Here is a 21,016-nt window from a genome sequence, read left to right as displayed (position 1 = left end):
TGCAAAGAAATTTAAACCCTCTCTGCACCCAAAAAATGATTCTATTATAGAGTTCAGGTATTTGCAGGAACTTTTCCATTGTTTCATAGGTTTGACACTACTTGTCCTCCGATTCAGGAACTTTCTGTACAATGCCTTATTACATTCTCATTTTTCTGTTTTTCATTTAAGCTTCATCATCCTGTTAGCGTTAGTATGTGATTTCCCTTTTGTGTTTTTACTTATCTTAGCAGCTTTGAAAGTGAAAACATGTTGTGCTGAGTTTACTTAAAATTTAAGCAAAGCAAAGTGGAGAATGAAAAAAAAAGATAATGTCAGGCTTAAAGAACAACATAATAAGCACAAAAAATCCCCCACAGATCTGAAGGAAGCATTATATTTCTGAAGATCATCAATTTGTGTTTGAGTAATGATCTCAAATCACAAAGTTATTTGATTGACTGCTTATTTTCCTACTGCTAATAAAAAATTATGACAAACTACCATCTTGGTCAGCAATAGCTTAGAAAAAGCAAGTATTGTGTATAGAAAATACATAATACCACCTCTTTAATGTTTCAGGATGCGGCCCTAGCTGTTTTGACATAACTTGTAGAAATAAAGCACATCATTGTTTTGATGTTTTGGGATTGTTGTGAAGCCTACATCTTCATATTTTCCAATGGAAAACTTCAGCTTGATCAACTTCTTTATTTTTTACCAGCATTGTTGAGCATAGAGTGCTTGGGTCCCTATTGTACAGGCTACACAAGTCAACAAATCATATGAAGCTGATATATTTTACTATTTTCTAATTTATTTATTTACTTCAGAAAAATAGAGGGACAGACTTATTCAAAAAGGTTTTTCTTGGGACAAAAAACCCCCAGTACGTAAAAGGAAAGGGGGTTTTTGAAGACATTCAGAAATAAAGTTGTTAATTACATGGGAAAATGTTAAATAATCATCTCGAAACAGTTGCAAAATGACTACAAAATGAGGAAACCAAGACCACTATTACCTTCCTTTGTGGTGGTTAACCTTAAAGTATCATTCTAAGAGCGAAGTGTATGACAAGGTCACAGAAGAACCCTTGGTAATTTTTAAGCAACTGGAAACACTTCTCACGTGTCGGGAGAAAGCCAGATGATTGATATTAACTGAAGAATTATTTCTGAAATATTCTGTTTATTTGTGAAGTCCACTGGAGTTCTCCACGATAAGCTTCAATGTGAGCTTTTTCATGGTAGTTAGATACATTTCTCCAAAATGGTTTGCTGGATAAACGTAGTTCACGTTCCTGCCACAAATGTCAAAGACTTTTATTTGAGCTAAACATAATTTTGATGTGGACAGAGAATGATTAAAAAAAAAGATGTCACAAATAAAAATCTGAGAAGTGTGATGCACATTGACAATCTTCTCCCTTTACTCTACTATCCCAAAATAAAATCTACTTCTTGTTATACTATTGCTTAGCAGAATGGGACTATTTTATGTCATTTGGTAATTACAAATTGGAGCAAAAAAAAAAAAAAGAGATAAAATCTCTCATAAAGTTCCTCAAAGTTTTATCAACTTACCTGCTGTTTGGAGCAGAAAAGGGTCCAACAAAATGGGGGTGCTAAATGAAATGTAATGCCACAGTTTTGAAACGTTGACTTTTTAAAATTGAACACCAATTATCCTATTTCTTCCTTAGGTCATTAAAGATATTTTATAATACATTAAAGTGAAAACATATAAAACAAAAACAAAAAAAGACAAAGAAGAAGAAAAAAGTACTAAGAGTTATTCTAAGAAGTCTACTAATACAGCAGGGTAGCCTCTGTATGCATTTATTTTCAAGTAATTTTCTAATTAATTCTGCAATAAAGAAAAACAAACAAACAAAACAACTACAAGGAACACAAACAAACAATCAAACTTTGATGAAAGTTAATACTTTTCATCTAAATGCCTAATTCACCGTACAGTTGTATGTTTCAGTGTGTCATGTATGTGAATTCTTACCTGCAGTACACCATGCCACCAAGAGGTGTCGTTGTACGCTGCATGAACGACGACAAAATACACAGTGTACCTTGCTATGTTAGCCACCAAGGGGCTCCTTTACGCTAGCTGAAAAATAACCCAAAAATTTAGAGAGGTAGAAAGTGACAGCTTGTTCTGGAAATTAATGAAAACAATCAATGTACAAAGCCCGCAGCGTTTTACTTATTTGGTTTCTGTACGTCTTTGAATTAAAACGAGGTAAGTTGTAAAATGGCGGATAGCTAACGTTAACATCTTGGTAGTTTGCTGTTGATGCCACTGTTCTTGTTCACTGAGGAGACACTTGAGAATAATGTCACCTGTAGGTGTTAATGCATAAATCCACTCCTGTAAGAATACTTTAAAAATAGCAAGGAAAAATAACTGTATCTTATGGCTTCAGATAGTTTTTATATGCTAATAGTATTGTTAGCCATTCGCTGCTAACGGTAAAGCTAGCTAAGCTTAAAAGTATTGGGATAATATTTATATATGTAAGTCCAAATATTAAAGTGAACATCTGTCTTTTCAGATAGGTAGCAATGGTTATAAAGAAGTGAAGACTGTTGTCTAATGGAAAACATTGTCAATGCTGAGAGTTAATGCCTCGTATTAATAACATTGGCTCGGATTAGGCAGATCCGTCATATCCAGGTCGTACATCAGACAGAGCGGAGAGTGAGCAGGAATCACTCTCCAGCCTCCCAAACATCTGCGTCTGGGATCTTCTTAAGTCGACAACAGAGCTTGACAGAAATGTACTGAAATCATCCGCTAGAGTGAAGACTCAAGGTGGCGTGAAACTAGACTTTTCCTGTAGTGTGATGTTTATTTTACAACAGTAACTGTTGTAGAGCCGCTAAAATCTAGTTTACATGTCCATTTATGGGGTTTAAAATCAGCTACTCTCTGCCAGACAGAGTAATCTGTGTGCTCCCTTTGTTTGGAAGGCTAATAATGTGAAACTATGATTTTTCAAATATGTCCCTTTATTCAGAATACAGATTTCAGGGTTGCAGTATATCATACTAATTCATGAATAAGATTTTGCTTCTTTTTTTTTTTTTTAGCCCATCTGCTACCACAGTAATATTTGTGGTAAATATAACAGGCATTATTACAAGGAGTGTAATGGCTGTGCTAATGTGGATTTATTTACTACTGGCCCAAATAAAAACTTTTTATGTTTATAGTTTTTTTTTTGTTGTTGATTCAGTGATTATTAAAATTCAAGACTGTTGAGGCCAGTGTGGCCCGTCAGACAACTTATTTTTAACATTTTCTCTAAGGAAATAAAAAATAGTTAAAATACTGAGAAATATAGCATCCAGGGTTTAAAAAAGCTGAGTTCACTTGCAGTCTTTAGGACATAACACAAGCACAAACACTATACAAATATTTCTTGGTAATTTACAGTAAGTACTTTAACTTAGATATCCAAAAGACACTGAAATTATGCGAGAAATTACTGATGTTAAGGTCTGGGGTTCATTAGTCCACATCAATTTTATTGTGTTTTTTCAAAAAATTATACACGCATTTTTCAGTAGGTAGGAAAGCCTAAATAAAGAACACAAATCAAGACCGGGCTAGACATCCTGTCAAAACAGCTAAGGCTTTTATTAATTAATTAACATTTTATCATGCCGTTTACTATTTCTTCTCATATTGTAACTTTCAGGACACATTGGTATGTTTATGTTTGAGTCAGATAAAAAAAAGTAATAGAACAGCTATCTTCTAAGATATCAGCTATATATATAAATATAAAGTTGGCTGTTTAATGCCAACGGAGATTATTAAATATCTCTTTTTACATGCTGCATTTTTAGATTATGTTTATAGCACCAATAATAAAGTTAAACTAGCGACCGTTGTAAATAATTAACTGAGTTAAAGCAGAAAGATATAGTAAATTTGCAAGTTGTAAGTTGCAAGTATAATGGGATTTTATCATTTTATGCTCTTTGCTTATGGAAACGTTTTCACACCTTTGCATGACCCAACACTCCCTTTTTTCATTGTCTAGGACGTTTTTTCCTTCAGTGACCTGTGTTTTTGTATGAGATGTTGAGGTAGAGGAAATCTTTTCAGCAAAAGCTTGTCGGCACACAAGTAAACTACAGGAAGTGATGTTACATCCCTAAATGTGAGAGATAAGAATGATTTAAAGCTGGAGGAGGGAAGAAGATGTGTATATATTTAGGCTGACTGTGTGCTTTCAGAGCAGATCAGAACTGTGCAGAGTTCTCCTTATTCGTAAAAAAGAAATAACCTGACCAATTCTGAAGACCTTCTCTCAGTCGTTTTTATTCAACTAGGCGTTGAAGTTCAGCTTTTCAAAACACAAGCAAATAGTTTAACAAAGAGGTAAAAATAAAATAATGTTGGTTTAATTTTTTTGGTTTCAGGCTGATGAATTTATAATGGTGAGAGACGAAATGAGTCAGTGCAGTACTTGAGGAAAGCACCCCATTTGACCTTGTGGGAGATTCATTGTTTCTGTTTTGCTTCCTGCTTGTTTTTCATAATGAGAAAAAAATTAGAGCTGCATTGCACACTGTAACAGCCAAGGAAGAGAAAAAGAAGAGCTTTTTTTCTCAGATGGGAATGGGAAGGTGTGAAAACAATGGCTGCATTCCACTTGGACAAAAAACTTGCTAATATAAAACAGAAATTTCTGCTGAAAGTGGGAACGCATTTCGCTTGTGCGCTTTTGTATGAAGGATATTTGCTGAACATTTTCAAAAAGGAGAACTAAATTCATAAGTAACATAGATTTAATTGTACACTTACTGCGATAAGTGTAAAATGTTTGAGTCAGAATATATATATATATATATATATATATATATATATATATATATATATATAAAGGTAAAAACTTTTATGCCAGTTTGATTATCATAAATTAGAGCTTGTGAAAACAAGAAATCAAGTTTCAGAAAATTAGGGAGGAAGACCAATAAAAATACAAAAGTGCTGACTTGACGCCCTCTACATTTAAGGTAAAAACCACTGAAGGTCATTGGTAAGGAAGCAGGGAGTTCCCAGAAAGCTGCATCAAAAAGTATTAATGGAAAATTGAGTGGAAGGAAAACGGCTGGTAGAAAAAGATCTACACGTTTTTGGGATCTCACTGCAGCCCTGAGAGGACTTTGAGGCAAAACACAAAAAACTGTTGGCGCTAACGCAGAAGTCATCAAGCACTGCCACACAGAGATGTCTCCAGGATAGGGACTATAACTGTTGCACGTCTTGCTCTAGGCTCAAACAAGGCATGCAAAATAGTTGCATAATTAATGAGTTATTGCTCCTATGTATTTTTAAATTGTCTGAGAAACTGACTTCAAGGTTTTCTTTAGCTGGAAGTCTGAATCACCCCAAATAACAGAAATATATTGAAATATGTTGCTGTGTGTCATGATGGTATTTTTGTTTGAGTTACTAAACTACAAAACAAACTAAATGTTCCATTATATTCCAATTTATTAAGATGCACCAGTACTATTACAAGTCAGATTGTTTGCTGTAAAAAGAATATTATCAATTGGCGATTTTATTTTATTTTTTGGCAAAACTACAAGACTAAGTTGAATTCATCTGTTATGATGACAAGAGAAAGAAGCAGCACATTTCTCAGTTTAGGACATGAAATTAGCAAGTGTGGAGCATTTATGGATTTACGGGACTTCAAAAAAGTACCTGCTAATATTAAAACTGTTGATGTTTTTTTTCTCATTTCCCTTTTGCAAAGTCACTTTTTTTCTCCATCGCAGGAGAATAAGCACTAGTCTTATCCGTAAGAAGACTGGTGCCGTATTACGAACTGAAGCGGTGCTTATTTTGTCATGTGTGTTCCACAAAGTCCTGGCAGTTTGACAGAACCACAATGCTTGATACAAAGATAGTGAAACTAAAGTATGGAATTTAGCCGTCATCCTTCTTAATTTATCCGTTCTTTCCTTTCAGGCTTCGGTGGCATTTCTGCGCTTTACTGGAAATAATTGAGTTGTTTTTGTTCCTGCTCAGAGTAGAAATCATTCCTGTGTCACTTTCCTTTCTTACTGATATTTTGATAGATATCATAAGCTTGTTAAAAAAAAGTGTCATACTTTTTATTTGTTCAGTTCTGACGTAGATAAGGTAACAAAGCGAAATGTCAGGAAACACTATTAAAGCGTGTAAATTCTCCGTCATATCGTTTTTTACGGTTTAAAATCTGTGGAGTAAATACAGTGATGTTGTAAAGACATTGTATATCTCCTCCTGTGAGAACTTCATGCAGACCAAGCTTGAAATTGAGACTAGAATGATAGAATAGAATATTTGTGCAACTTTAGTTTATTATTTTAATAATACCACATATGATCTCGTTTTATATTTTTTATTATTAAAACCTGCAAGAGAAGACTTGACCTAAACAGGCTTCTCAGACCCACAACCAATGGAAATAGATGACACTATGAAAAACCTCCAAGTGTTTGAGACTGGAGCATTTTTCTGATTATTTATCTTCATAATTCATTAAAATATTTGACTAAGAAGAGAAATAATAATATGCAGTGATATAGCAATTTTGAAAATATTTGGAACACAATGTATTAAATTGAAATGCCCCAAGAGGTTGTTTAAATTTAAGTCGATTTTTTTTTTTTTAACAGATTTTACTTAATTTTTATTTTTGGCAGCAGTGTTATTTTTTTGTTTCATTTTTACATTTCTATTAAAGTAAATGATATATGTTTTTCCTCATTTCTGTTTAAAAGTTTGAATATTTACAAGAATTTTGGTTTGGTGGATTTGTTTAGGTGAATAACAAATATGCTTAAGTCATAAATTAGACTTAAAAATAATTACTATTGTTTAAGATAATTATGCTAATAATTATTCTCATAATAATAGAGTAGTCTCTCGTTTGTCTCATTTATTCTTAGAATTTTTTTTATTTTTGAAGATAATCTTGCAAACTAACAGTTAAGGTATGATTTGAATGTTCAGTGCTGTCTCTTTATGTGTAGTTTAGTGATATTTTGCTGCACGTTTAACTTGTGTTGTTTTATTATTTTATCCCACGTCGCCCCCTGTACAGTAGATCTTATATTTCCATGTTGGTTTTTATTGACTGCGTGTTCTGTCGTTACTCAGTGTGATTTGTTTCTGTTTGCAGGTGTGTCTGAACCGATCTCTTCTTGCCTGAGGGCCAGAGCAGACTGAGGATCTACTTCCACAGCTCCAGAAAATGTTGCAGAAATGATAGCGGCACAGGATTTGCACGCAGAGTTCCAGTTTCCCCAGTAAGCAGTAAATCACAGACGTGTTGGCGGGTGTTTATCTCATCTCTCTGATGGTAATGGATTATTTTAGCGGTGATTTAATATGTCATGTTTTTTAATACACAGAGAGTCAGAATCTCAGTTGTCTTCAGATGCAGACCTTGAGGATCCTGATGGGCGAAATGCCACAGCGGGGAGAGGCATGGTAGGTTCATCAAGCTTATCGTTAAACATTTGGGAGAACTCCTCATTTATTTATTTATTTATTTATTTATTTATTTATTTATTTCATTTGGTTTCCTGTAACCAGATTGTCTTCTTAGTCTACTCTTTCACTGGTTGTACTCAGAGTTATCATAATTGCGCCTTTATCTATCTTTAAACATTGTTCTCATTCACAGGGAGCAAAAAGGGGGCGGAAGGTGCTGGGAGACAAGGCCAAAGGTGGGGGTGCAGGGAGGGTCTCTGGTGCCGGCTGGGTGAACGGCCATCATCAGGAGAACGGGACGGACAATATGAGCCTTTTCGAAGTGGTTAAAATGGGGAGGAGCGCAACACAGGTGAGTACGTTACTCTCCTTTTTATACCTGGGTAGCAATAGCTGCGTTTCCATTACGAATATGCGCAAATCTTTTTTGACACTCTGCTAATGTCAGATTTTGCCATTGTGATGTTTCCATTAAATAAGAAGTAAGAAAAATCACACATGAATAAGCGATTACTTGAGAAATATTTATATTTTAGCTAGAATCATCTCTAGGTGATGATTCTAGCGCTCATCATCATCATGAGCCATCGGAAAAGACGTTGACGGCAAGTTCCTTATATTTGGAAGTGGCTACGTACGCAGTGTTTTGAGGAAATTGTAGTTAGCAATTTTACAGAAGAGCTATAGATTCAGCATTTTGAATGACAAACTCAAATTCTGATGAACTTGAGAGCTCTAGTGGAGCCAACCTGTCATAATGCAAAATAAATGTTTCCGTTGCAGTTTTGCAAAATACGCAAATTTCAGTCCAGCTGGAAAATCACTTCATTCTTGCGTAAAAAACTTTTTGTTGAAAAATGCGAGCTTTTTTGAAATTTTCATAAGTCCATTTTGTGGAGTTTTATGGTAAATGGAAACGCCGCTTCCGTCGGTGTAAAATATTGAAGGCTACTAGTCCCAACATTCATTGAATGGGTCATATTTATTAAAAGCTAAATCAACTCCCATTCTTGCAGGTTATTTCTACTTCAGTTTGTATTTGTGTATTATATGAGTAACTTATGTTGTAAATTGCTGTTCTGATGTTCATTTAGTCTGTTGTTGATGAATGGATTGAGGCCTACAAGCAAGACAGAGATGTGGCGCTTTTGGAGTTAATCAACTTCTTCATCCAGTGCTCGGGGTGTAAAGGTACCTGTCAGACACGATGTTGGCAGAAAGCATTTATTTTTGCAAAGTTTGGCTGAAACTGTTCAATTTCTTTGTGCAGGTGCTGTGAGTGAAGAAATGTTCAGACATATGCAGAATTCTGAAATCATCAGGAAAATGACGGAGGAATTTGATGAGGTGAAGTACACCGTGTCTGTGGTTTGGTTTGTCTGGAACGACCCTTATAAACATCTCAAATATTTTTTATATGATGCTCCTGTCCTCGGTCTGATTGACTCTCTGGTCACCAAACAGGACAGCGGCGACTATCCTTTAACACTCTCAGGGCCACAGTGGAAAAGATTCCGGATAAATTTCTGCGACTTCATTGCTGTTCTCGTGCGTCAGTGCCAGTACAGCATCATATATGACGAGTATATGATGGACACGGTCATCTCTCTGCTCACTGGCCTGTCTGACTCGCAGGTCAGGGCATTTAGACACACAAGCACACTAGCAGGTCAGTTTCTATCTGTTGTCTGCTTATTAATGTCGTTTACGTCTTCATGGCGATGTGTCTTCGGACTTGTGTTTGAGCTCCGCTGTGTTCCCCAGCCATGAAGTTGATGACTGCCCTGGTGAACGTCGCTTTGAACCTGAGCATCAACATGGACAACACTCAGAGACAGTACGAGGCAGAACGGAACAAAGTCATTGCAAAAAGGGCCAATGATAGGTTGGAGCTGTTGTTACAAAAGCGAAAAGAGGTAAGAGAGAAATCTTGCAGAAGTTTTCTTTTCCCCATTTATCATTTTAAAACCACTTTCTCCTGTATTTATGGCTGAATGTCTGGCAATTTTTTCTATCAGTGTTGCACTTATTCTGATTTTTATTTTGGTCTGGACTTTGATTCAACCTCACTGATCACACACATAATACAAATGTTCACCAAACTTTTCAGAATTTTATCGGTAAATGTTACGACCCAGCTCAGCCAGGGGGAAGGAGAAGTAACATTAAAGAAACCTGGATGTTAAAGGTTTATCAGTTTGGGGTTTATTATTTGGGTTTAACAAAATAAAACTGTAAAAAAAAACAAAAAAACAACAACTACAATCAAAAGTTAGGGTTTTGTAACCAAAAATACAAAATAAAACAAAATCCACCAAACAACTTGAATGAGGGTAAAGGTTTAGGTGTAAATAGATTATTTTATCATTTAAACATTGCTTCATGTTTATTTTTCAGCTCCAGGAAAATCAAGATGATATTGAAAACATGATGAATGCGATTTTCAAAGGAGTCTTTGTTCACAGATATCGGTACGTAAAATGGTTTAATGATTTGACTTGCAAGGCTGTAAGACTTGATGATGAATCTCAGTTGAGTCTCAGGTTCAGACCTCGCATTTCATATTTATTGCACTTTTGCTCCATCTAGTGGAAAACTGGTGCCACCACAAAATGTCGTCTGAAATTTTTGTTCAGTGTCTTTTTCTTTCTTAAGGGAGTAATGATGACTTTTTGTAAAAATATTTCAGGGTAATATTAGGCCTCACTCTTTATGCTTTCATCTTTTCCAGTGATGCCATTGCTGAAATTCGAGCTATTTGTATTGAGGAGATTGGAGTGTGGATGAAGCTGTACAGTGATGCCTTCCTCAATGACAGCTACTTGAAGTATGTTGGCTGGACAATGCACGACAAGGTGAGTTTTTTTTTTTTTCACATATTTTTTGAGAGCTTCTATTAATTTAGTGGTGATACTGTAGGAGAGGTTTAAAAGTTATGTTTTTTTAATGATTCAATAGTAACTTCTGGAGAGCTCCAGTAATTTTTATTCAACAAGAATAAGCAACTTTTTGGCTATCTTCACAACATCTGCATCTTTTGCTAAATTTAATCTGTTCCAAAATGCTTTCTTTGGACATGATTAGGAGAAATTGTGAAGGAAAGGTTTCACATTCAAAGAAAATTCAATTTTATAATTTAAATATTTTAAAACTATAAATATTGAATAAATAATGCATGTATAATTTTCTAAATTTCTCAACAATCTATTTAATGCACAATTTATTTCAAATAATTCATTAAAAAATTCCTATATTATTAGATTTTTTTTACTATCTGTATTATGAGATCTTTTTTTCAGATCACAGAAATGTTCATATGATATTTATTTTTTACTTATTGGTGGATGACTCTGTGACCCTTTACAGCACAGGCTCTCAAACGTTAAGCAGTGCTGTTTATCACTTGTTATTCATAAAGAAAATTGATGATCTTTCTGCCATACATCACATATTTGAAGTATCATGGGTGTAATTTCAGCAAGGCGAGGTGCGACTGAAGTGCCTGACCGCCCTGCAGGGGTTGTTCTACAGCAGAGAGCTCGGCTCCCGCCTCGAACTCTTCACCAGTCGCTTTAAGGTAGGCCAGCAGCAGGGTCAACTTGTTGCTTAGCATCACACATCTTTAATTCATACCATTTTTAATTAGTAATTAGCCATATTTGGACGCCTAATCACAGCAAAGTACCTTGCTTTAACTTTTTAACACACAAATCTAAAGTGTATCAGAAATCAGGTACATAACACTGATGGTTTGTTTCCGACAGGACCGCATTGTGTCTATGACTCTGGACAAAGAATACGACGTTGCAGTGCAAGCTATTAAGCTTCTGACGCTTATTTTACAGTAAGTACTGCTCTATTTATTCTATTTTCTCTTTATGACTGGGTAATTCCTGAACATACAAATGGAAGTCACTGCGGTAGATTAATATTTCTACAGATTCAAACATTAGTGTTTAAGCACAAACTAAGGAAAATAACATCTATAGTGTATGACTTATAGACGTAGTAGCGTAAATCTATCATTTCTTTTGCTATATTAGCAGAAATATGTCATAGAACATCAAATAAATCAGGCACAAATTGACAAAGCTGGTTATATTCCCACTGCCAACAGGAGCAGTGATGAGGTTCTGACAGCAGAGGACTGTGAGAGTGTGTATCACCTGGTTTACTCAGCGCATCGACCCATCGCTGTTTCTGCAGGAGAATTTCTGTTTAAAAAGTAAGTAATGTGCTGCAGTGATAAGACTGGGAGAAAAATTATATGATGGGTTGTATTCCATCAATAGCCTTATTGATTGACTAAAGTCTGATTGAGACTAATGAATCAAAGATTCAGCTATTCAGAAATAAGAAGGACTCACAGGAATATTACAACATTTCTTTTTATTGGCTTGATGGTCCCTTTATGTTTCTTTGTGGAAGATTTGGATGGATTTCTTTGCAACATAGAAGACAGTCGTACTGCGCTATTCTGAAAATAATTCTTATGCAATATGCAGACAGCTAACATATTGAAGTCTCTCACTGGTCATTCCAAAACATTAATGTTACTTCCGGTCAGAATAAATACGTTGGTCAAATAAAAATATTATTCTACATCTAAACATTCCAAGGGTTTGAGTAATTTGAGGAAATGTTTTACATTTCATGTTTGTCCCATCTCAGAACATAACATTACCAATCCCTCTATAGATTTCACCCTGCACTGTTTTATTACTTATTTATAGCAGCTTTTGTCTAACGCTGATTAAAGGCTCTTCAGCCATCGAGGTCCAGAGGATGAAGGTCTACCAAGGAGGGGCAGGCAGAGCCTCAACGGCAGCCTTATCAAGACAACTGTCTTCTTCTTCTTGGAGAGTGAGGTAACCAAGCCTTTGAGGCATTGCTTTTTTTGTATTTTTTTTAAATGCATTTTTAACTCAATCTTAAGATTTCATCGTAAATGTATTTTCAGTTTTATACATTTATTCACTTTGCTGTATGAATTTTTAAAGATTGTGTTGTCCTTGTAGTGTTGTGTAGTGTTCAGTTTAACAGGAAATCTGATTTTTCATTAGCTCCATGAACATGGGGCTTATTTGGTGGACAGCCTGTGGGAGTGTGCGTCAGAGCTGCTGAAGGACTGGGAAACCATGATTAGCTTGTTGCTGGATGAACCCATGCCGGGAGAGGAGGGTAAGGACATGAACATTGAAGCAGATATAAAAGTAAATGGAAAGAATGAATCATTTCATATCAGGTATATTCTTTTTCTTGTTAGCACTCACTGATCGACAAGAGACGGCTCTGGTTGAGATCATGCTCTCTGCCATTCGACAGGCTTGTGAATGTCATCCTCCAGTAGGCAGAGGCTCAGGAAAGAGGGTGAGAGGAGTATTGTTTGATAAATCATTGATAAAACATGATTTCGGAATTATGTCATGTTGGTAATTGGGTGACCGTTTGTGCATTAGGTCTTGACTGCAAAAGAAAAGAAAACTCAGCTGGACGATCGGACACGAACCACAGAGATGTTTGCAGTTGCACTACCTCTGTTATTAGCAAAGGTGACAGCAGATTATAGCCTTTTCAGAGTTGATTTATTTTTTAAAGTTTAATATAAACCAACATCTTTGGTTTTCTTGTCTCAGTACTGTGTGGACATTGATAAGGTGACCAGCTTACTCCAAATACCAAAATACTTCGATCTTGACATCTACACCACCGGCCGGTTAGAAAAGGTTCGTGAGGTTTCACTGGCTTAAAGATTTTTTTTAATACAACTCTTACTCGAGGTGTAGATTTTGTTCAGTGCCAATTAAATCATCTTTCTCAATTCAGCATATGGATGCCTTGCTGCGCCAAATCTGGGAGGTTGTGGATAAACACACAGACACTGAAGTGCTTGAGGCCTGCTCTACAACCTACCACTGCCTGTGCAACGAGGAATTCACCATCTTCAACCGCGTGGACATCGCCCGCTCACAGCTTCTAGATGAGCTGGTAGACAAATTCAACAGACTTCTGGAGGACTTCCTGCAAGAGGTAGGTTTGAATTAGGTGGGGACTTTTTGCTTTTATTCCTTTACAAATGTTCTTAGGCAAAAATCTGAAGGGATTTCATCTTTGGTTCATTCAGGGGGAAGAACCAGATGAGGATGACGCCTACCAAGTTCTATCAACACTTAAGAAAATCACTGCTTTTCACAAGTAAAAATAATCTCTCATTGGCATTTAAGTTATAAGTTGGGGTTCTTGAATTTACAGAATGTTATTTTATGACAACCTATTGTGTAATTACTTCTATTCGCATTTGTTTTCTTTTTACTTAACCAGTGCACACGATCTTTCCAAGTGGGATCTGTTCACCAGCAACTACAGCCTCCTCAGCACAGGTTTGCAGAATGGAGACATGCCTGAACAGGTATTGCAGCACTAACGGGTCATCTGTAAAGTCACAAACTTTCCTAAAATCCTAAACAAACAGATTTGATCAGTATTTTGGATCACTTTTGCAGTATGAAAATCTGATACACAGAATTGAACTTGTGAGCATTTGATTTTTCTGTTTACACACCGCTTCTTGTCAACTTTTGTCTCAACAGATTGTGATTCATGCAATGCAGTGCACACATTACATAGTCTTGTGGCACCTTGCTAAGGTTTCAGAAGGCAGTTCAATAAAGGTATTTATCATTAAACTTGCTGTGTTATTTAGCGAAATGATTGATTTTAAGAATTACATGATAGAACTGGTATAGTCTGACTGAACATCTATCTGCTTCTTTTAGGGGGATTTGGTGACTCTGAGAAAACAGATGAGAACTTTCTGCTTAATATGCCAGCGTTACCTAAGCAGCATCAACACAGCCGTTAAAGAGCAGGTGGGATGACGATGGAACCGCCTTTCTTTTCCTGCAGCTCGAGATGCAGTCGGTTCATATTTATAAACGATTGCTGCGTCTATTCTAGGCTTTCACAATACTGTGTGACGTGTTGCTGATCTTCAGTCACCAAATCATGTCGTCAGGCCGGGAACATCTGGAGAATCTGGTCTACGTGCCAGATTCCTCTCTGCAAGCGGAACTGCTCACCTTCATCTTGTATCAAGTTTTTATCGATCAGGACGATGACAGCAACAGCACAGGTTGGAACTTGTGCCAGGTTTTTTCTTGTTTTGTTTCAAACATCTTAAAATTGTTTGAAGCAATTTTATTTATTTTCCAGATGGACAACAAGATGATGAGGCCTGTAAAATTGAGGCTCTGCACAAACGGAGAAACCTTCTTGCAGCCTATTGCAAATTAATTATATACAACGTTGTTGAAATGAATACTGGAGCCGATATATTTAAACAGTACATGAGAGTAGGTGCAAATATGGCAAAAGATTTATTATATGTGCAGTTTTCTGCAATTATTTTCATTATCTTTATTTTTTATTCCTCAGTATTACAATGACTATGGTGATATCATCAAAGAAACGATGAGTAAAACGAGACAAATCGACAAAATCCAGTGTGCAAAGACGCTCATATTGAGTCTGCAAAAGGTAAAGTTTCTTACAGAGAGTTCTACCAAACCCTCCTTCCTGCTACAATTTATAGTTCTAGATAGATTATAGCTCAAGATGATATAGACTCTTAAACAGAGTCACTGCTAAACCTGCTTCTCCCAGATTTTGTTGTGTGTTGCTGTCATCTGTCTAGTTTTCCATTTGTTAAACAACTCAGTAAACACAATAAAATTGATTTATATAATACTTTTCTCAAGTAAAAAGGAATTTCAAGCAAAGTAAAAAGGAAGTTTCAGCAATTTAACAAATTACAGAAGTAAGAGTTTGCTGTGTGACACAGCTCACCACGTTTCAGGAACTGGAGTTTCTGTCAGAAGCTCAACTTTCCTGGAAAATAAACCAATGTATCACTAAAAAAATAAAACTCCTACATATCTTCTAAGATTGGAAAACACCTAAAACACCCGTAGAACCCAGTTAAGATTACCACACAGTCAAAATTATATCCTTTTTTTGTAGCTAGTGCTTTAGCCTGTTGAATCTAATAAAGTATGTTCTCTTGTTATTTTGTGTTTTTATTCCAGTTATTCAATGAGATGATGTCTGAACTTGGCTTCAACTTTGACCGCTCATCGTCAGCTTTCTGTGGAATCAAAGAACTGGCTCGACGCTTCTCTCTAACCTTTGGTTTGGACCAGTTGAAGACTAGAGAGGCCATTGCAATGTTACATAAGTGAGTACCTGTGCTGAGAAACAGCTGAAATTCCAACAGTGTATCTTTTAATAAGTGGAAAATACTATTTGTTTTAGGGACGGCATCGAGTTTGCATTTAAAGAACCCAGTCCTCAAGGAGAAGGGGGTCCGCCACTTAATCTGCCATTTTTGGATATCCTCAGTGAGTTCTCAAGCAAACTCATTCGACAAGACAAGAGGACAGTGTAAGTTTCTGGCCTGATGTATTATTTCTGATGAGTTCTGAAAAGACTCTAGCGTTGTTTTGTCATTCTGAACTCTGCAGTCACATGTACCTGGAGCGATTCATGACGTTTCAAATGGCCCTCCAGAGAGACGACTGCTGGCTGCCCCTCATCTCATACAGGAACTCGCTGCAGGCCGGGATGGACGACGACACCATGTCTGTCATCAGTGGGATCAGCAGTCGGGGGTCCGTTCGAAGCAAGAAGTCCAAACAATCCGCTGTAAGCAAAAGAAAACTGCCCGAAGGTGAGTTTTATTAAAATTATTTATTACTGCACTTGCATTTGTAAAAAAAATAAATACAAAAAATACCACATTTCATTCCATTTGTGTTTTATTAGGATTTTACATTATAGACCAACACTGAGTAGTGCAGAATTGTCAAGTTAAAAGTTCTGAAATGTTCGATTCACCTTTGTATTTATCTGTGAATTCCAGAGTTTGCAGAACAACCTTTCACTGTAACCTCAGCTGCTGCTTTTTTTATGTATCCAGAAACTGAGATTTTTGCTCATCCTTTGCAAAATAAATCAGGTTGATTTAAATGTTCTTAGACAGATTCTACTTTGGATATAGGTCTGGACTTTAACTAGGCTATTCTAACAAGTTTTGATCTAAAGTACCCAGCTTTAGATCTGGCTGTATGTTTAGGGTTGTTGGGCTGATAGAAAAGGAACCTTTGCACCAGCATCAAGTTGTTCCTCTTTTTTTGTTTTCAGTACATTACAGGAATGAACTGTATTTAGCTCCATCTTTCTTCAAATCAACTCTAATCAGCTTCCTTTTCCCCACAGCATAATGCTGCCACCAACATGTTTTGCACTAGGGATGTTAATATATTGTCTTCTTGCAGAAGAGAACAGCAGCAGCAGCTTTGACGGAGTCTGGATGAATCGTGAGCAGAGTGTGCCCACGCCGGTCATGATGCACTCGTCCCACCTCACTTCCACTGTGCTGAGGGATCCAAAGAGGATGAGGCCGGAGGACGGCTATGCCGCCACGTTCTCCATGCCAGCAGAGCAGCACCTTCATCAAGCGCTCCCTCCTCAACCGCTGCCTCATCACCAACACCAGGCTGCCATAGATTACAAGTACAAAACTTCTCTTTTAGTTTTGTACTTGCACAAATACAGCTGGAGGTTTTGATTAAGAGCTGCAGCTGTTTTTTTATTGGAGTGTGCTGTACTTCTTGAATTGTTTGAAGTAACTTATGAATGAAATAATATTTACCAAACATTGTCTCCTAGCACCCAGGTGACCTGGATGCTGACGCAGAGGCAACAGGCTGAAGCCCGTCAGCACCAGGAGCGGATTAGCATGCACTACGCTAAGATGAGGAACCACATGCAGCAAGCAATGTGAGCCAGCTCTTGCTTTTGGAGACCTTTTTTGTCTTTCTCTGTGACAAAAAAAAAAACAGGCTAAATCTCATTGCTGATTTCGTTTGTGTTTTCCACAGTCGCCGAGGATCCGGATTAATGGAGGATGATGAGGAACCGATAGTGGAGGACGTGATGATGTCGTCAGAGGATCGCTTGGAAGATATCAATGAGGGCATGGATTTTAATACGATGGAGATCGATTTGGTAATTTATAAAATGTTGATGCAACTTAGCTGATTTTTTTGGGCAGCATAGTGTTTAGCTAAAACAGCATTTCTGTCCCCAGTTTCTTGTACGTTGAGATTTGTTTTCTAACTGAGCTGTTGCTTCTCAGCCTGCATCTAAGAATCGAAGAGAAAGAAATGAACTAAAGCCAGATTACTTTGATCCATCTTCCATTATGGATGATTCGGTAAGAATAATTTCTGTATTATGCTTGTACAGTAGTACATTTATTATGAATGCTTCATTAAATATGCTTTTATTGACTCATTGAATCTGATTGCTCTCCTGTTGCATTTTGAGATTAACTAATATTATTGGGGCATTGCTGCGAGATTTGAGTAGCAGTTGCGTAAAACATCAAGCAAAGCAATTTTGCCACCGTTTCATATATGTGGTGTGTCTTAAGTTATGATGCATGTGCTGCAGAATAGTTTTTAGCTGGGAAATAAACAAAAGTAAACTAACCAGTTAAATTTTTGTTTACGATGTTCATGCATCCACCCACATAGACGTATTACTTAAATACCAAAATGAAACTGTTGTTTCTTTTACTATTATTAAGTCTAACTCCACCTTTGTCTGTTTTTAGGTTCTTAATGTTTCAATGTTCTAACACGAACTGGATCAAAGACAATGCATCATGAAAATCCTCTTCTTGGAAGAAGAAATGACCGTTCTCTGTGAAATCTTTGAAAGGAAAAGGTTGAAATGAACTATTACAATGGTCTTTTGAGACTCCAGTATTTGCCTCTTTAACACTTAAAGACTTGGAGGGAGAGCCTTGTGTTAAATCATCCTGCTGTTTTCAAACACTATTGTTGGTCAGGCTGCAGAGAAACACGATTCTGTTTCAGTACCTGATCTCTAGAAGAAACCTTTAGAGGGGGGTACATGTGGTCGGTGTGTGCAGGCTTAATTTCAGACGTTTAATGTTGATCATTTTCCCTTTTCTTGCATTTGGTATATAAAGAGTTGTCTAATGTAAATACAAAGTGGCCAACAATCAGGAGACGTGAACACAATTTCATTAACATTAGACAGATTTCTGGATGAAAACTACTATTCTCATGATTTTGGTGTTCAGTGATTGTCTGAGAGACTTTAATAAGAACAGATTTTTTTTTAAAGACAGGGCGTCTCATCTTTCTTATAGCTGTTACTTACAGGATTGATTCCAGGTAAATCTAAAGACAAACTTGCCAAATATATGAACATAGAGTAGTTTCAGGATGACAGGACTTCTACACGGCCACGAAATGAAATAATGCAGTTAGTGCTATTGTGTTCACTTCTTGTACTGGTGAACTGTAGATTTTGGCATGGCATGTAGCCATATATTCAGATCTGTAAGCAGTAAATTATAACGTGAACTAGCTTGTCATACTGTTCAAAGGCCTTGCCACAAGTGGAATACGTTTCCAGATTTCTTTGTGATGGTATTTTTAAGGAAAGTGTTCTGCTTTTATACCCTATAGATAACTTTGATTTATAGATATTTTGTATTGACAATCAAGTGTAAATTAATGGTTTATAATCATGCTATTTCACCTAGAATCATAAGTAATCTTTTTTAATTGAAATAGAATGGTGTTACTATAGATACGGCCAGTTGGTTCTTGTCAGGTCTAAATACCTATTAGAGACAATTTAAACAACACAAGAAAGACAAGAGAGTTAGATTCTTTTATACTCGCGAGGAGAGCAGACAGAGAGATGCTTCCAGTTACAAATCTCCAACTACTCTGGAAACACATCTCCCGCTCCCCTATTTTATTGATTTTAGGAACCCTGCCACACGGGGCGCTGCAACTCTATGGGGTGGGGTCAAAACATGGTTGCAGCGCTAATGACATTCACTAATCTAGACACATGTTATCTATACTCTAAATCTTTCTTTCTCCAGGCACGGCGTCGACTAAGACACGTTGCATAGCTTCAAAGCAACGGCTTTGTATCACAAAGCAGAGTTTGTTGCAGGATTGTAAAACTCTGCTGGGAGCAACTCACACCTCCATTTCCCAGGGAGTCATGCTGAGAATACCTATCACCTCTCTCTCTCAAGGAAGCCTTAGGAAAGAATCAGAATTATTTAACACACAGAAGCATTACTTATACTAAGAATAAAGAGTAAAAGCATATAAGCAAACAATATCTAAATATAACTACAAGACTACATAATACAACGAATATTTGATAATTACTAAAAATACAATTTATCCAACAGTTCTGTTTTTGTTTCTTCTCTCTATAATGAATGCGTGCAAAAGGTATGTATTACTTAAATGTAGTTCTAAATCAAATGGATGGTTGATTCTAGAAATGTTTTTTAGAATTGGAAACCTTTACAGTTCCATCAATGAAATCTTGACCCACCGTAACATTTAATCTTTCCTATAGCCTGTTTTTACATTGTACAGTAACTAATATCTACTATTACTCATGCCATATATTTACATTTTTGTTAAAAAAACAAGAATACAAAAAATGCATAAGAAAGTTGGGTGGTGTTTGTTATTTTTTTAATTCCGGTATACAGTTGTGCAGAGGATTTTTATACATTTTGGTTTTTCACTGTTGATATTAAGAAATTATGCTCAATTACTAAGGATCAGAATACTTTAGTAAGCTATGATAGTGTCTGGATTGTAAATTGTACAATTACAAAGGTGTAATATATTGTGAGTGTGTGCGTTTATATGTGCACTTTCCTCATGTGTGAAATTTTATGTAGCGGTTAAAGTAAAACAATGTTACTTCGACATTAACCCACTAATTTTTTAAGTATGAATTCACAGTTGTTTTGTTTGTTGTTCAGTGGGTTGTTGTGCTAATTCTTTTTTTTCTGTACTGGCCTGGCTGGCAAATTCTACCTTTATAGATGACAGTATATACCCATATTGTAGCTAGACGCAATCCCTAATTTCTCTGAACTGAAGACGGATATCTTGGTCATATACAATAAGTATTCATATTGGGGAAATAGGAATGGTACACCCTCTATTTAAAGCATTTCATTTTACGTCGTTTAGGTTTTGCATTGAACTGCTGAACATCTGAATACATCTGTATGTTTATACATATTTAAATATTCGCATATATTAAATTTGTGTGGGGGGGTTCTATTTACAAAGTGCCCATTGCATCTTTTAATATTTGTATTTATGTTTGGAGATGTAACACAACCAAATAAATCCTTTAAAACTGTGTGATGATGATTGTGATGCAAGTCTGGAAACTGTCCTACTTTGAGACATTTTTATTTAGTTGTCAAATGGTAAAAATTTATTTTCCATCAAAATTACAATCCATGCGATTTGTCTTGGATGTTGGAGCTGGGATGTGGGAGTTAATTCAAATCTAAGTGAAGCTTCTTCTAGTTGTAAGTTGGATAATCAGTGGAATTTGCAAGGCAAGGTGATAACAAATTTCTCTA

General features: G+C 36.3%; 1 protein-coding gene across 1 annotated transcript; it reads left to right on the top strand.

Moving 5' to 3' along the window:
* The first annotated feature begins 2,031 nt into the window (after window positions 1–2,031).
* LOC116728513 (cohesin subunit SA-2-like) lies at window positions 2,032–18,787 on the top strand. The gene is made up of 34 exons (XM_032576686.1): window positions 2,032–2,232; window positions 7,184–7,310; window positions 7,416–7,494; window positions 7,691–7,849; window positions 8,592–8,688; window positions 8,768–8,844; window positions 8,962–9,166; window positions 9,262–9,413; window positions 9,895–9,968; window positions 10,229–10,352; window positions 10,976–11,074; window positions 11,262–11,341; window positions 11,615–11,722; window positions 12,257–12,365; window positions 12,561–12,678; window positions 12,764–12,867; window positions 12,957–13,049; window positions 13,134–13,223; window positions 13,324–13,527; window positions 13,622–13,692; window positions 13,819–13,906; window positions 14,088–14,168; window positions 14,274–14,366; window positions 14,455–14,629; window positions 14,710–14,849; window positions 14,932–15,033; window positions 15,582–15,730; window positions 15,808–15,936; window positions 16,017–16,222; window positions 16,830–17,067; window positions 17,224–17,334; window positions 17,436–17,562; window positions 17,693–17,770; window positions 18,173–18,787. Exons 2-34 carry the CDS (start codon window positions 7,267–7,269, stop codon window positions 18,194–18,196), a joined length of 3,828 nt encoding a protein of 1,275 aa, XP_032432577.1. The 5' UTR covers window positions 2,032–2,232; window positions 7,184–7,266; the 3' UTR covers window positions 18,197–18,787.
* The last annotated feature ends 2,229 nt before the right edge of the window (window positions 18,788–21,016 follow it).

This window comes from Xiphophorus hellerii, chromosome 11 (genome assembly GCF_003331165.1).
Source record: "Xiphophorus hellerii strain 12219 chromosome 11, Xiphophorus_hellerii-4.1, whole genome shotgun sequence".
Lineage (NCBI taxonomy): Eukaryota > Metazoa > Chordata > Actinopteri > Cyprinodontiformes > Poeciliidae > Xiphophorus > Xiphophorus hellerii.
The sequence above is the reverse complement of the archived record's forward strand: the minus strand, read 5'-3'. Positions and strand labels throughout refer to the sequence as shown.

Excerpts from the sequence above, each read along its gene's own strand:
- LOC116728513 (XM_032576686.1), top strand. The coding sequence starts at position 7,267 with ATGATAGCGGCACAGGATTTGCACGCAGAGTTCCAGTTTCCCCA. Across the intron at positions 11,075-11,261 it reads TCTTCACCAGTCGCTTTAAG|GACCGCATTGTGTCTATGAC; the intron begins GTAGGCCAGCAG and ends TGTTTCCGACAG. Across the intron at positions 11,342-11,614 it reads CTTCTGACGCTTATTTTACA|GAGCAGTGATGAGGTTCTGA; the intron begins GTAAGTACTGCT and ends CACTGCCAACAG.